Raw genomic sequence first — 14,828 nt, 5'->3', positions numbered from 1 at the left:
TTTCGTTCTCTGAACATTCCTTTCAAAGAGTGAAAGTTCCTTGGGCACCTGGGTGGCTCAGTAGGTTAAAGCCTCAGGTCATGGTCTCAGGGTCCTGGGGTTGAGCCCCGCATCAGGCTGTCTGCTCCGCGGGGAGCCTGCTTCCCTTCCTCTCTCTCTGCCTGCCTCTCTGCCTACTTGTGATCTGTCTGTCAAATAAATAAATAAAATCTTAAAAAAAATAAAAAATGAGTGAAAGTTCCTAATTTTGATGAAGTCCACTACATCTTTTTTTTCTTTTATGATCAATGCTTTTTGTATCTTTATTTTTAAAGATTTTATTTATTTATTTGACAGCTATCACAAGCAGGTGGAGAGGCAGGCAAAGAGAGGAGGTGCCCCAATGCTTTTTGTATCTTAACTAAGAAATTTTTACTAACCCACAGTCACTTAAGATTTTTCTCCTATAAGTTGTATAGTTCTTACCTTTAGACTCATAATCCATTTGAGTTAATTTTCTTGTATATGGTGTGAATAAAGCCAAGGTTCATTTATTTGCGCGTGTCCAATAGTTCTGGCACTATTTGTAAAAAAGAAAAAGAAAGAAAAGAAAAAAAAAAGATTATCCTTTCCTCATTAAATTACCTTGGTTCCTTTATCAAAAATCGGTTGGAATATGTACACACACACCACACACACACACACACACACACACACATATCTATTTCTGGATTCTGTCCTGTTGATCTGTGTATCTCTGTTTACTTTAATATGATGCTATCTTGATTCCTGTAGCTTTATTTTTTAAAAGATTTTGTTCATTTATTTGTGAGAACAAGAGAGAGTAAGAGAGCATGAGTGGGCAGGGTGAGAGGGGAGGGAGGAGCAGAGGAAGAGTGAAAGGCAGGCTCCCCACTGAAGAGGGAGCCTGACATGCTTGGGATCATGACCTGAGCCAAAGGCAGACACTTAACTGAGCCTTCCAGGTGCCCCAATTCCTACAGCTTTATAGCAATAAGCTTTGAAGTTAGGTAGTGAGAGCCATTAACTTTGTTTTTCTTTTTCAAAATTATTTTACATATGCTAGGTCCTTTGCATTTCCACAGAAGTTTTAGAATCAGCTTGCTGATTTCTACAAAGAAGCTTAATGAGATTTTGATTATGATTGTGTTGGATTTGTAGATCGATCAAGTTGGGGAGATTTGACATCTTAATATATATCTTCTGATCCATGAACACCTTGTATCTGTCCATTTACTTAGATTTTGTTTAATTTTTCTCAGTGGTATTTTTATGATTTTCTGCATATAAATCTTCTATGTAATTTGATTTATTGCTAAGCATTTCAATATTTTTTTTTAGATTTTATTTATTTGAGAGTGAGAGCGTGTGCACAAGTAGGGGGGTTGTAAAGGGAGGGGGAGACTTCCTGCTGAGTGGGGAGCCCCACGATGCAGGGGTGTATCCCAGGACCCTGAGATCATGAGCCGAGCCCAAGGCAGATGCTTAACAGACCGAGCCACCCGGGCACAGCCCCCCTCGCAAGTATTTCGAATTTTTAATACTGGGCGCCTGGGAGGCTCAGTAGGTTAAGCCTCTGCTTTCGGCTCAGGTCATGATCTCAGGGTCCTGGGATCAAGCCCCGCATCAGGCTCTCTGCTAAGCAGGGAGCCTGCTTCCCCCCACTTCTCTCCACCTGCCTCTCTGCCTACTTGTGACCTCTCTCTCAAATAAATAAAATCTTTTTAAAAAAGTAATTTTTAATGCTATATAACATGGTTATCTTTTCAGTGTCTAATCGTTTGTTAGTATATAGAAATATAATCGATTTTTGTATATTGACCTTGTATCCCATGCGCTTGCTAAGCTCTCTTACTGGTTCTAGTTGATCTTTGCAGATTCTTTGGTATATTGTATGTAAATGATCATGTAGTCTACAAATAGAGACAATTTTATTTCTTCCATTTCTCTTTCTTATTGTGTTGTTTAGCTTTAGTACAACATGGAGTAGAAGTAATAAGAGCAGATATCCTTGCCTTGTTCCTGATTTGGGGGAGAAAGCATTCAGTGTGTCACCAAAAGCGCTTTCTATTCTCCCTTTTATAACTCTTGTCATATTTGTAATGTTTGCTTGGTCTATGCTCCCTGTTCCATAGAAGCAGAGTCTTTGACTCTGATTTGCAGTGGTATCTCTTGGCACTCAGTAATACATGTTGAATGAATTATCCATGGGAGTAAACTCGAACATAGATTATTAGGACATTGCCTTGAACAGCTGATCAAAATGAACATAATCAGTGAATGTAAGTGGACATCGTGTAACACTAGATGTGATTCCCTGAGGACACACCATAATCTATGCAGTATTCCAGCCGAGAATGTTAAACCTTAAACTAATAACCAGAAAACAAAAGATAAGTCTGAAATGAGAAACATTCTATTCAAATATGAATATCTGGAATGCCTGGGTGGTTCAGTCAGTTAAATGTTTGCCTTTGGCTCAGGTCTGATCCCAGGGTTCTGGGATCAAGTCCCACGTCTGGCTCTCTGCTCAGTGGGAGCCTGCTTCGCTCCCCCTACTTGTACTCTGATCTCTGTCAAATAAATGAAATATTAAAAAAATAACTTCAGGGCACCTGGGTGGCTCAGTGGGTTAACGCCTCTGCCTTCTGCTCAGGTCATGATCCCAGGGTCTTGGGATCGAGCCCAGCATCGGGTTCTCTGCTCAGTAGGGAGCCTGCTTCCTCCTTTCTCTCTCTGTCTGCCTCTCTGCCTACTTGTGATCTCTGTCTGTCAAATAAATAAATAAAATCTTAAAAAAAAAAACTTTAAAAAAATAAAATAAAAATATAATATGAATATCATAAAAAATAAAGGAAGGCCACGAAAATATTCCCAGATTAAAAGAGCCCAAGGAAAGTAAAACCTAAAACTCACAGAAGAAAATGTAGGAGAAAATCTTTGTGACATGGAGTTACGCAAAGATTTCTTGGATGAGATGCATGATGTACAAGCCGTAAAATAAAAAACTGATACATTGGATTTCACTAAAATTAAGAACTTCTCTACTCTGAAATACACTACTAAAAAATGAAAAAACAAGCCACAGCCTGAGAGAAAATCTTTACAAAACCTGTATCTGTGAAAGAACTGGCATCCAGTATACATAGAACCTTACCCAACTCAAAAATAACAGCCCAATTAAAAAAAAAAAAAAATGGGTAAAATATGTAAGCAGAAATTTCATCAAAGAAGATACATAGTTAGCAATAAACACATGGAAAAAAGCTAACATGGTTAGTCATTGAGGAAATGCAAATTACAACCACAAGGAGATACATACACCTGTTAGAATGGCTTAAAAATGACAATATCAAGGGCTGGCAAAGATACAGAGCAATTAGGTTTCTCACACAATGTCGGTAGGAAATGCAAAATGGTATAGCCATTTTGGAAAGTCGTTTGTAAGTTTCTTATATAGGTAAACATCATATGATCCAACATTCTTAGTCCTACATATTTGCTTGAGAGTTAGACTTATGTTTACATAAAAGCAATGGCTAGGGTCTTTCAGTACAGTATTTATTGTGGCTTTATTCATAATTGCCAAAAACTGGAAATAACTCAATGTCTGTTGGCTGGTGAATGACTTAAAAAGTACATAAAGAGGGTGTCTCGGTGGCTCAGTTGGTTGAGCAACTGCCTTCAGTTCAGGTCATGATCCTGGAGTCCCGGGATCAAGTCCCATTTTGGGGTCCCAGCTCCATGGGGAGTCTGCTTCTCCCTCTGACCTTCTCCTCTTTCATGCTCTCTCTCTCTCTCTCTCAAATAAATAAAAATCTTAAAAAAAAAAAAAAAAGACAAAAAGAGGCTAAAGAGATGATAATAACCAAATGCAATACCAGACTCGAGACTCCATCCTGTACTGGGAGGGGGTAAAATGCTGTAAAGGACATTCATTACTGGATCGGCTGACCAAACTGGGGTACGTACCGTGGGTTAGATAAAAATATTGTATGGATGTTAATTCTACTGAGATTGATAACTGTACTGCAGCTGCACAAGGGAAGACCTTAGTGTTAGGAAATGCACTTGAATACATACCAAAACATTTAAGGGTAAAGGGCCATGATAAACTTAATTTACCCTTATGTGGTTCAGAAACAAAAAGGATTCGTGTATGTTACAGACACACATAAAGCACACAGATGGCAAAGCAAATTGGGTGATTTGTTAATAATGGGTGAATCTGGGTAAAGGGGATAAAGTTCTTTTCATGTTTTTTGATTTTTGCAATTTACCTGTAAGATTGAAATTATTTCAAAACTTTTAAAATAAGTTATTAGTCAACTTGTGCTTGTCTTAAAACGTCTGGATAAAAGAGGGACTCCTTCAGAGGATTTCTTGTTAACCCTTGGAATGTCTTGACCTTGTACAACTGGAAGACCATGATTTACAAGGGAAATCATCATAAGCTGAATTGGATGATCAACTGGGGTAAAAATCCTCTTTTGTTACCAGACTAGTTTTCTCTGCTTTCTAGCACATGCTCTTACTTCCCATCCTCTACCTCCTCAACCATCTAATGAATGAAGGCTGCATCTAAGCAGGATTCTTGCCTTTTCCCGTTCAAGTTCCAGTGGATTATACAGCGTTAGGCACAGACAATGTAATCAGGAGGCGAAATTTTCATATAAAATGAGTTTCATGAAGATATCTTGCTTCACTTCATCTCAGGTCTGGAAGCACAGATGGTGCATTTGGACCAGTTAAAAACCCCTGGAGTTATTCAAAACAATACAGAGAAAAGAGGAAGCAGAAGCCCCATGGGGAGAACGAGGATTCAGACTGGCTTATAACCGGAGGAAGCTCAGGAGGGAGTGCGGCGGCTGTAGCAGCATTCACATGCTTTGCGTAAGATGCTTTTTTCTGTTTGTACTGTAAAGCCCAGCCAGATACAAATAGTCATAAACCAGCCTCAGAACCCAACAAGAGAGTAGTTCGTACTGTGCTATTTTTATTTGTTTTTAGTGAGTTATTGGTGCTCGATGGTATATCAGAATTATAGCTTATAAATACACTCAGCTGTACAGTATATGTACTATGCATTTTATACATTTAACTTCAAGATAGTATTTTAACTCTTCCTCTATAATACCTGGTTTTCTTTAAAACATGATTTTGTTTATCTTGCAGAATAAACCAGTGAGCATAACTGAAGTTCATTTTTAAAATAATTTATTTGTGTGTCTGCTCACTGATGTTATAAATATTTAGGGACTAAGATACCATGGCTTTAGTTGAGTGCTGCTCAACTGCTAATGATGGTTTATCCTTCACCTAAATGGGGCATCTGGGTGGCTCAGTGGGTTGAGCCTCTGCCTTCAGCTCGGGTCATGATCTCAGGGTCCTGGGATTGAGCCCCGCATCGGGCTCTCTGTTCAGCAGGGATCCTGCTTCCCTCTCTCTCTCTGCCTGCCTCTCTCCCGACTTGTGATCTCTCTGTCAAATAAATAAATAGAATTTTTAAAAAGAGAGAGAGAGAGAGATAGAGAGGCAAGAAATGTTCCTGGTGTGTATCAATAGAATATTTAAAATAGTGTTTTCATAAATCTGCAACTAAAAATGGGTGTCACTGAGTAAAGTTTTCTTCCCATTTGTTAGGAGCTGACTTGTTCAACTGTCCTCTTTTGTATTTGGGGAGAATCCATCCATCATGTTTTATGTTTTAAGTTCCCATTTGTAAAGCATTTCTTAACCGCCTAAAGAAGAGTAAATAAATACCACTATTATTTACTTTTCTCGGTTTCAGTATAAAATTGAATGTGTTTCTTTAGCAGTACCGTGTGTATTTTATTTCTCCTTAATTATCCACTGAAACTAAACTCTTTCACAGACATTGCAACCAATAAATTATTTATATTTTTTAGAGCTGTGGAGATTTAGATTCTTCAGGGGGTTTTTTGGGGTTTTTTTTTTTTTTTAGTTTCTCTGAAATCTTATTTACAAGTAAAACCATTTCATTTTATCTCTGTAGAATTTTATAGCATTGCATTAATATTAATGAGAGCTCTGACAAGTTAGGACTGCAAGATTAGGTGCTTTTTTTTTTTTTTTACCCTTATCACCCTACTTAATGTTCATCTTCCTGAATGTGCTTTGAGGAGATGGCATTTTGACACATAATTCCTATGGAAATGCAGGTTTTACTTTTACACAGCCGTCAGTGAATCCTAATAAGAAAATGTGTCCTTTTAGAAATTGTGAAAGCAACAGCCTGATTTTGTAGCTTATGTGGACTTGCTAAGAAAGACAATCTCATTTGCATTTTCTGTAGAGCTCAAGGGCCATGTGACTGGTAGGAGCGTTGTTCAGTCCACAGATTTATTCTGGGTATAGTCAAGAGAAGCACAGACCCAAAGTAACTCCAGTTTGAATGGGTCCCAAAGTATTGAGTGTTCTACTTTGTTTTTTCCCCCCTTTGGATTTGCTGCTTTTATGATAGTTTTAACAACAGGAAGGTTCTTGGAGTATTATGTACCCACTAAAAGGAAGCAGCTAGAAAGCTTTGTAGTGTCAGGGAAAGATATCAAAGGTACACTGTCAAGTGGAAAATAAGTTGCCGAATACTATGTACAAGATGACCTTCTTGCTGTTAAAATAATTATATATATATATATATATATACATATGTATATATATATATATATTAGTTGCATGGAAGTATCTGCGTGTGAGTATATCAAAACATAACAGGATTATTAGGGAGGCAGTGATGATAAGAGAAGTTTCACTTTATACTCCATATACTTATATATAACATTAAATTTTCTAGTTGGCACATACACTTTTCTAATCAGAAAAACTTTTACTCTGAAATAAAGTTTTAAAAAAATGTTTAATTATGGTAAAATGTATCTCACTTAAAATTTACCATATTAACCATTTTTAAGTGCACAGTTCAGTGTTAAATACATTCACATTGTTGTGCAACCAATTTCCAGCATTTGGTTCATTTGCAGAACTGAAAATCAGTACCCTTTAAAAAACAGCTTCACGGGGCGCCTGGGTGGCTCAGTGGTTTGGGCTGCTGCCTTTGGCTCGGGTCATGATCTCAGGGTCCTGGGATCGAGCCCCGCATTGGGCTCCCTGCTCCGCAGGAAGCCTGCTTCCCTCTCTCTCTCTCTGCCTGCCTCTCTGCCTACTTGTGATCTCCGTCTTTCAAATAAATAAATAAAATCTTTAAAAAAAAAATAAAAATAAAAATAAAAAATAAAAAACAGCTTCCCATTTGCCTGTCCTCCTAGCCCCTGGCAATCACTCTTTAACCTTCCGTCTCTAGGAAATTAGACTCAAGGTACCTCGAGTGAATATTATTCAGTATTTGTGCTTTTAAAACTGACCTATTTCACTTAGCAAAATGTCCTCAAGATTAGTTTTTGGTTTTGTCTTTAATAAGAAAAACATACACTCTCTAGGTAACTGAGCAAAGAAATGGGCACTTCATAGTTGGGGAATGCAAATACAAAAAATGTGAAAAATTACTCACAAATGCACATTAACAAAGATTTTTCGTTATTCAGATTAACCAGCTTTTAGAACTGCTAGTACTCAGTGATGATAATGAAACATAAGCCCAAATCTGATTCACTGCAGTTGGAAATATAAATTGGCAGAGCCTCTCTGACAAGTCATTTGACAATACAGATTAAGAATTTAGAATAACAGGCAGACCCAATGCCTCATTAACGCTACTTCTTGGAAGCCAGCCTAAAAAATAATCAGACATATGGGCAAAGATTTATGTTCAAAGGTGTTTATTACAAAGTAATTTATTATGCAGTTATTATCCTAGTTGGCAACAACGTATATGTTTAAATAAATTAAAGTACATTTCTATCCATGATTCTAAATGAGGTAGCGGAAGGTTCTGTGTATGAATTTCTGGGAGAGGTGTGTTTAGTTTGTAAAAACATACTGTAAAACTGCCATTAAAGGAGGGTATAAGGTGTCTGTGTATACACTGATAGGAGAACAGGCTTTAAAATCCTGGGAATCACCAATTGTTATGATGGGATATTGTACATATTTTAAATTTTCAGTAATTTTAATGAGCTAGCAAGAAGCTCATGATAAGAAAAGAAGAGACAGGAAGTTAAAATTACAGAATGACCTGAGCCACGAAAGAAAACTGCATTTTAAGAAAGTCTTGAAGTTAATATGTCAAAATGTCAACAGCGTGTTTGCCTTAGGCAGTAGAATATTTTGTTATCTCTTTACACTTCTTCTGTATTTTAGGAGTTCTCTGAGACAAGCATGTCTGACTTTTGTATAACCAGGGGGAAATAAAGTTTAAAAGTATATACACTTAAAAATAGATTCTAGATATAATTGGAGATCTTCCACTTAAATTCCAGGGCTTTAGGATCAGATACAGGAGGATCGACCAGAAATCCAGCTGCCCACTGTGGGGTTGTTGGTTTCAAACCAAGCTATGGCTTAGTTTCTCGTCATGGCCTCATTCCCCTGGTGAATTCAATGGATGTGCCAGGAATCTTAACCAGATGTGTGGACGACGCAGCAATTGTGCTGGGTATTTATATGATTCCATAGAGTTTCAAAACATTATAAATTTCCCTGTAAAACATTCTGTCTATCATTCCTAAATATTTCTCCTTACAGGTATGCTGGCCGGGCATGACCCCAAAGATTCTACCACAATACAAGACCCTGTCAAACCATTTACACTTCCCACTTTGACAGATGTGAGCGAACTATGTATAGGAATTCCGAAGGTAACTCTTCCCTTTTATTACGTTACAGAAATGCTAGCAAGTCAAACACAGGGAACAGACCTGGGAAACAGACCAGTTGGCTTTGAATCCTGTTGTGCCACTTTAATTAGCTCTGCAGTCCGAGCACATGACTTAATCTAAGCTCAATTTCCCAATCTACAAAATGGGGATAATAACAGTGTTGATCTCAGAGAGCAGTAAGGCTTAAATTTGGTAATCATCATGGGGATGTAATATACAGCATGGTGACCATAGTTGTTAATACCATATTGCATATTTGAAAGCTACTAAGAGAGTAGATCTTAAAGTTTTTTCTATTTTTTCTTTTTTTAAAGATTTTATTTATTTGACAGAGCGAGGGAACATGAGCAGAGGGAGCGGGAGAGAGAAGCAGGCTTCCCACCGAGCAGGGACCCCGATGTGGGACTCTTATCCCAGGACCCTGGGATCATGATCTGAGCCGAAGGCAGGCGCTCAACTACTGAGCCACCCAGGCACCTGATCTTAAAGTTCTTATCACAAGGGAAAAGCAAACTCTTGTCATTGTGTATGGTAATGGATGTTAACTTAGACTTGTTGTGGTGATCATTTTTTAATATATGCAAATATTGAATCATATATTGAAACTATCATAATGTTGTATGTCAGTTTTATCTCACTAAAAAAAATGAATCATGTTAAGCAGGGGTCTGTAAACATTTTCTGTAAAGGGTCAGTTGGTAAACATTTTAGGTTTTGTGGGCCATACAATGTTTAGTGTCACTGTTTAACTCTGCCACTGTCGTGTGAAAGCAGCCACAGACCATATGTAAATGAGAGTGTGGCTGTGCTCTAGTAAAACTTTATTTTCAAAAATAACTGGAAAGGGGCGTCTGGGTGGCTCAGTGGGTTAAGCCTCTGCCTTCAGCTCAGGTCATGATCTCAGAGTCCTGGGATTGAGCCCCCGCATTGGGCTCTCTGCTGAGTGCAGGGCCTGCTTCCCCCTCCCCCTCTGCCTGCTTCTCTGCCTACTTGTGACCTCTCTCCCTCTCTCTCTCTCTCTCTGTCAAATCAGTAAATAAAATCTTAAAAAAAAAAACAAAAACAAAAAAACTGGCAAGTTATATCTGGTTGGGAGGCTATAATCTGCTAATCTGGGGTGTAAACAACATAGCCCAGAGCCATACCTTGCATAGTAAAGACTGAATACATGTTACCTTCTTTACTACCGTCATTAGTATTGCTACTGCATTTATTACAGTAGCAACTGAGTAATTCATGGATGAAGGTCAATATGTTAAATTACTGACCTTTAAACGACTTATTGAGTTTTAAGCTTAACAGCTGATTGTTTGGATAACTCTTTGTTGTGGGACACTGCGCTGTGCATCGTAAGATGCTTAGCAGTGTCACTGGCCTTTAGCCTTGGAAGCAGCGGTTCCCCACAAACAGCACAACCCCACAAACAAAAATGTATGCAGACATTACCAAACATCTTCTGATTGAGACAAAGGGGATAAAATTGCCCCCAGTTGAGACCACCGCTGTAGAGAAATACTTTCTTTAAAAATTTCAATTAAGATAATAGCCGTGCCTTCCTTTAAGGATTTAGAGAGAGCATAGGTTGTAGAAAGAGACCGAGTTTAGAATCCTAGATCCTTGGGGCACCTGGACAGTTCAGTGGGTTATGATCTCAGGGTCCTCGGATCAAGCCCCGCTTCGGGCTCTCTGCTCAGCAGGGAGCCTGCTTCCCTTTCTCTCTCTCTCTCTCTCTGCCTGCCTACCTGTAATCTCTGTCTGTCAAATTAATAAATAAAATCTTTAAAAAAAAAAAAAGAATCCTAGATCCTCTATTTACCTGCTTTGTAGCTTTAGGAAAGTTACTTAACTTGTCCAGTCTCAGTATTTTTCATTAATAAAATGAAGGATGATAATACTTACATCATGGGATTGTTAAAAGCATTAAATGAAGGGGGCTCAGTCGGGTAAACATCCAGCTCTTGATCTCAGCCCAGGTCTTGATCTCAGGGTCGTGAATTCAAACCCTCTGCTAGGCTCCACAGTGGAGCCCACTTAAAAAAAAAATGTTCAACCTGAGACTCCTTATACAAAAGTTTCTGCAAAAGCATTAAGTGAGAGAATCTTTGAAAAGCATCTAGCAGAGTATCTGATAATGAACATTTAACACATATGGGGTCTCCAGCCATTTCTCTCATCTTTAATATTGTTAGCATTTAATATTGTTAATATTGATATTATTGTTTAATATCTCTCATAAATAACTAGTATAGAGCTTGTCATGCTGTAAGCACTCTTAAATTCATTCGGTCTCTCTAGCTACCTACTAGCAATTTAATCAGATTTTCTAATATACTGCCAAAGGTCCTAATGTACATATTTGTATAAAACCATCTATACAGATGTTCTAATTTCCATATCTTGACTTTTTCCAATAAGGAATATCTTGCACCAGAATTATCAGGTGAAGTGCGATCTTTTTGGTCCAAAGCCGCTAACCTCTTTGAGTCTGAGGGGGCCAAAGTAATTGAAGTGTCCCTGCCTCACACCAGTTATTCAATTGTCTGCTACCATGTATTGTGTACATCAGAAGTGGCATCGAATATGGCAAGATTTGATGGGCTAGAATATGGTAAGATTGGCTGTGTTTGGGATTTTTAAGGTAGTTGTGTCCAACATTTGGTAGTTTTACTTATTTGTGACCAAAAAAAAAATATCCCCAGAGATAAGGTTAATGATTTAGACAAGTAAACCAGTGAATCGTCTTACCTTTGTCATTTAGCCTTCTGCTTACACTGTTCATCATAAATATTTCTGTATGTTTGGCTTCCCTCTCTGAAATGTGAATATTTTACAGGAATAGTTTCTTGTCCTTATATTCTCAGTCTGTCAAATGTAGTTCCTGACACATGGTAGGAGTTTGGTAGCTATTTGGATGGAGGGAGGGAATGAAAGAGGGAGGGACGAGGAGGTGAACAAATGAAGTTTCCTTCTTAGTTATTTTCTCCTCTCTCCTTGAGTCTAGGAGATAAAGAAGAGGAGCCACTAAGGACAGTCTCCCAAAATGTTAATATTGGTCAGAAATGTGAATCTGCACTTGCTTTTCAGCCAAAACTTTACTTCCTTTTCAAATAATGTTTATCTCTTTTTTTGTTTTTAGGTCATAGGTGTGACATCAATGTGTCTACTGAAGCCATGTATGCTGCAACCAGGCGAGAAGGGTTTAATGATGTGGTGAGAGGAAGAATTCTCGCAGGAAATTTTTTCTTATTAAAAGAGTAGGTAATGGGGCACCTGGGTGGCTCAGTTGGTTAAGCATCTGTCTTCGAATCCGATCAGGATCCCCTGGGATGGAGTTCTGCATCGGGCTCCTGCTCAGTTGGGATTTTGCTTCTCCCTCAGCCTCTCCCACTGTTTGTGTTCTCTCTCAAATAAGTAAATAAAATCTTAAAAAATAAATAAAATAAAAAATAAAAAGTAAGTAATCAGAAATTTTCTCCATTCTTGAACACTCAAGAGTACATTAGTTGCATATCTATCAGGTCTTACTGAGATATTTGCTAAAGAAGCAAAATCCCTATTTGAATTATAAATCATAACTAAAGACCTGTTTATAGTACTTTTAGTCTCTGGTTATTCGAATGTAAAAAAAAAAAAAAAAAAAAAATTGACACTCTAGCAAAATAATTAGTACAAAACTAAGTAGGAAGCCCTAAAGAATTTTAGCCTCTTTAAATGTCCCCTGACTATTATTGCCACATTGGCTTATTGTTGTTGGAGACTTAAACAGGAAGTTACATTGGTGTATCTTGAAAAATTTAGCAAATCAATTTAATCTTCCCCTACCCTAAGTATCTGTTTGCTCCAAGAAAGAATTCTAAATTACTAGGGCTCCTACTTAGATTGTTTTTAGTATAAATATATTCATCATCTTGTGAATAGAATTCATCTTGTGTACCATCAGGTCTGTTTAAGAGGACATGAGAAGTGTGAAAAGGCAAGAATGATTGTGTTAATGAATAGCTTCCTGAGTTTTTCTATATTCCCTCAAGGACAGAAAGCATTTTATTCATCTGTGTATCCTTTCAGGGCTGATACTTAGGATTACTTTTTCCAAAAATACTATTTGAACAGCCGTGATGGAAAACAGCATGGCGGTTCCTCAAAAAATTAAAAATAGAACTACCATATATGATCCAGCAATCCTACTTCTGAGAATGTAGCGAAAGGAAATGAAATCATTATCTCAGAGCATTTTCACAACAGCGAAGACAGGAAGATAACCTAAGTGTCCGATGGTGGTTGCCTGGGTCTGTGGGTTAGGGGAAACAGGGAGATGCTGTGGGCTAGGGGAAATAGGGGGATGTTGGTCGAAGGGTACAAACTTGTAGTGTAAGATGAATTAGCTCTGGGGGCACTTGGGTGGCTCAGTCAGTTAAGTGTCTGCCTTTGGCTCAGGTCATGATCCTGGGGTCCCAGGTTCAAGCCCCACATCAGGCTCCCTACTCAGCAGGGAGTCTGGTTCTCCTTCTGCTCCTCACCTTGCTAATAATGTTCTCTCTCTTCCTCTTTCTCAAATAAGTAAATAAAATCTTTAAAAAAAAAAAGATGAATAAGTTCAGGGGATACAAAGCATGGTTACTATAATTAACAGTACTGTTATATACTTGAAAATGCTGAGAGTACATCTTAAATGTTCTCTCACCTCTCACACTCAAAATTATAATTATACAAGGTGATAAATGTGTTATTAACCCTATTGTGGTAATCATTTCACAATATATACATATATCTACATGTTTTGTACACAATTATTGTACACCTTGATATCACGCAATTTTATATGTCAATTATATTTTGGTAAAGCTTGAAAATAAAAACCTAAAAATATTTGATTATGTTCTACAGAACATAAAAGACTCTTTTCCTATAAATCAAAACTATAATGTGATATTACCTCAAACTTATTAGAATGGCTAAAATCAAAAACACAAGAAACAACAGGTGTTGGCAAAGATGTGGAGAAAAAGGAACCCTTCAGCACTATTGGTGGGAACCCAGACTGGTGCAGCCACTCTGGAAAACAGTATGGAGGTTCCTCAAAAAGTTAAAAGTAGAACTATCCAGCAGTCACACTATTGGGTATTTACCCAAAGAATACACAAACACTAATTGAAAAGGATACATGCATCCCTGTGTAGCAGCGTTATTTACAGTAGCCAAGATATGGAAGCAGCCCAAGGGTCCATCAATTGATGGAATGGATGGGGAAGATGTGGGGTATATACACACAATGGACTATTACTCAGCCATAAAAAAGAATGAAATCTTACCATTTGCAATGACCCTAATGGAGCTAGAGAGTACAATGCCATGTGAAAGAAGTCATCAGAGAAAGACAAATACCTTATGATCACACTCATGTGGAATTTAAGAAAAAAAAAAAAAATGAGCAAGGGGTGGCTGCTCATTTGATGGCTGCATAGTATTCCATTGTGTATATATACCACATACCAGAGGGGGGAGAGAGCCATACCAAGAAACAGGCTCTTAACTATAGAGAACAAACTGATAGTTACCAGAGGGGAGGAAGATGGGGGGATGGGTTAAATACATGATGGGGATTAAGGAGGGCACTTGTCATGAGGAACACCTGAGCACCAGCTGATGTATGGAACTATTGAATCACTGTATTGTACACCGTGTGGTAATTAACTGGAATTCAAACAGAAACTTTTAAAAAACAATTTTAAAAAATAAGACTTTTCAATATTGACCAGATGACTAATGATTTTGGAGTAGGAAAAGAAAATGAAATGTTGCTGAGAGGTTTTCTAAGCAAAGACTTTCATTAAGTGGAAAATGCTACATTTGCCAAATATAACTGATTCGAGTCAAATTGTATATCTCAGGGCACAATTTAAAAAAAATTTTTTTATAAACATAATCTATTATTAGCCCCAGGGGTACAGGTCTGTGAACTGCCAGGTTTACACACTTCACAGCACTCACCAAAGCACATACCCTCCCCAATGTCCATAATCCCACCACCTTCTC

At 37.9% G+C, this 14,828-nt stretch overlaps 1 protein-coding gene across 1 annotated transcript in view; it reads left to right on the top strand.

Annotated features, from left to right (window-relative positions):
* QRSL1 (glutaminyl-tRNA amidotransferase subunit QRSL1) overlaps positions 1–14,828 on the top strand; it is a 34,033-nt gene that overhangs the window by 10,241 nt on the left and 8,964 nt on the right. The window contains exons 5-9 of the mRNA XM_082732071.1: positions 4,717–4,893; positions 8,397–8,572; positions 8,662–8,774; positions 11,211–11,403; positions 11,932–12,049. Coding sequence (XP_082588197.1) covers positions 4,717–4,893; positions 8,397–8,572; positions 8,662–8,774; positions 11,211–11,403; positions 11,932–12,049 — 777 coding nt within the window. The remainder of the gene's footprint in view (positions 1–4,716; positions 4,894–8,396; positions 8,573–8,661; positions 8,775–11,210; positions 11,404–11,931; positions 12,050–14,828) is intronic.

This window comes from Mustela nivalis (genome assembly GCF_964662115.1).
Source record: "Mustela nivalis genome assembly, chromosome: 5".
NCBI lineage: Eukaryota > Metazoa > Chordata > Mammalia > Carnivora > Mustelidae > Mustela > Mustela nivalis.
The sequence above is the reverse complement of the archived record's forward strand: the minus strand, read 5'-3'. Positions and strand labels throughout refer to the sequence as shown.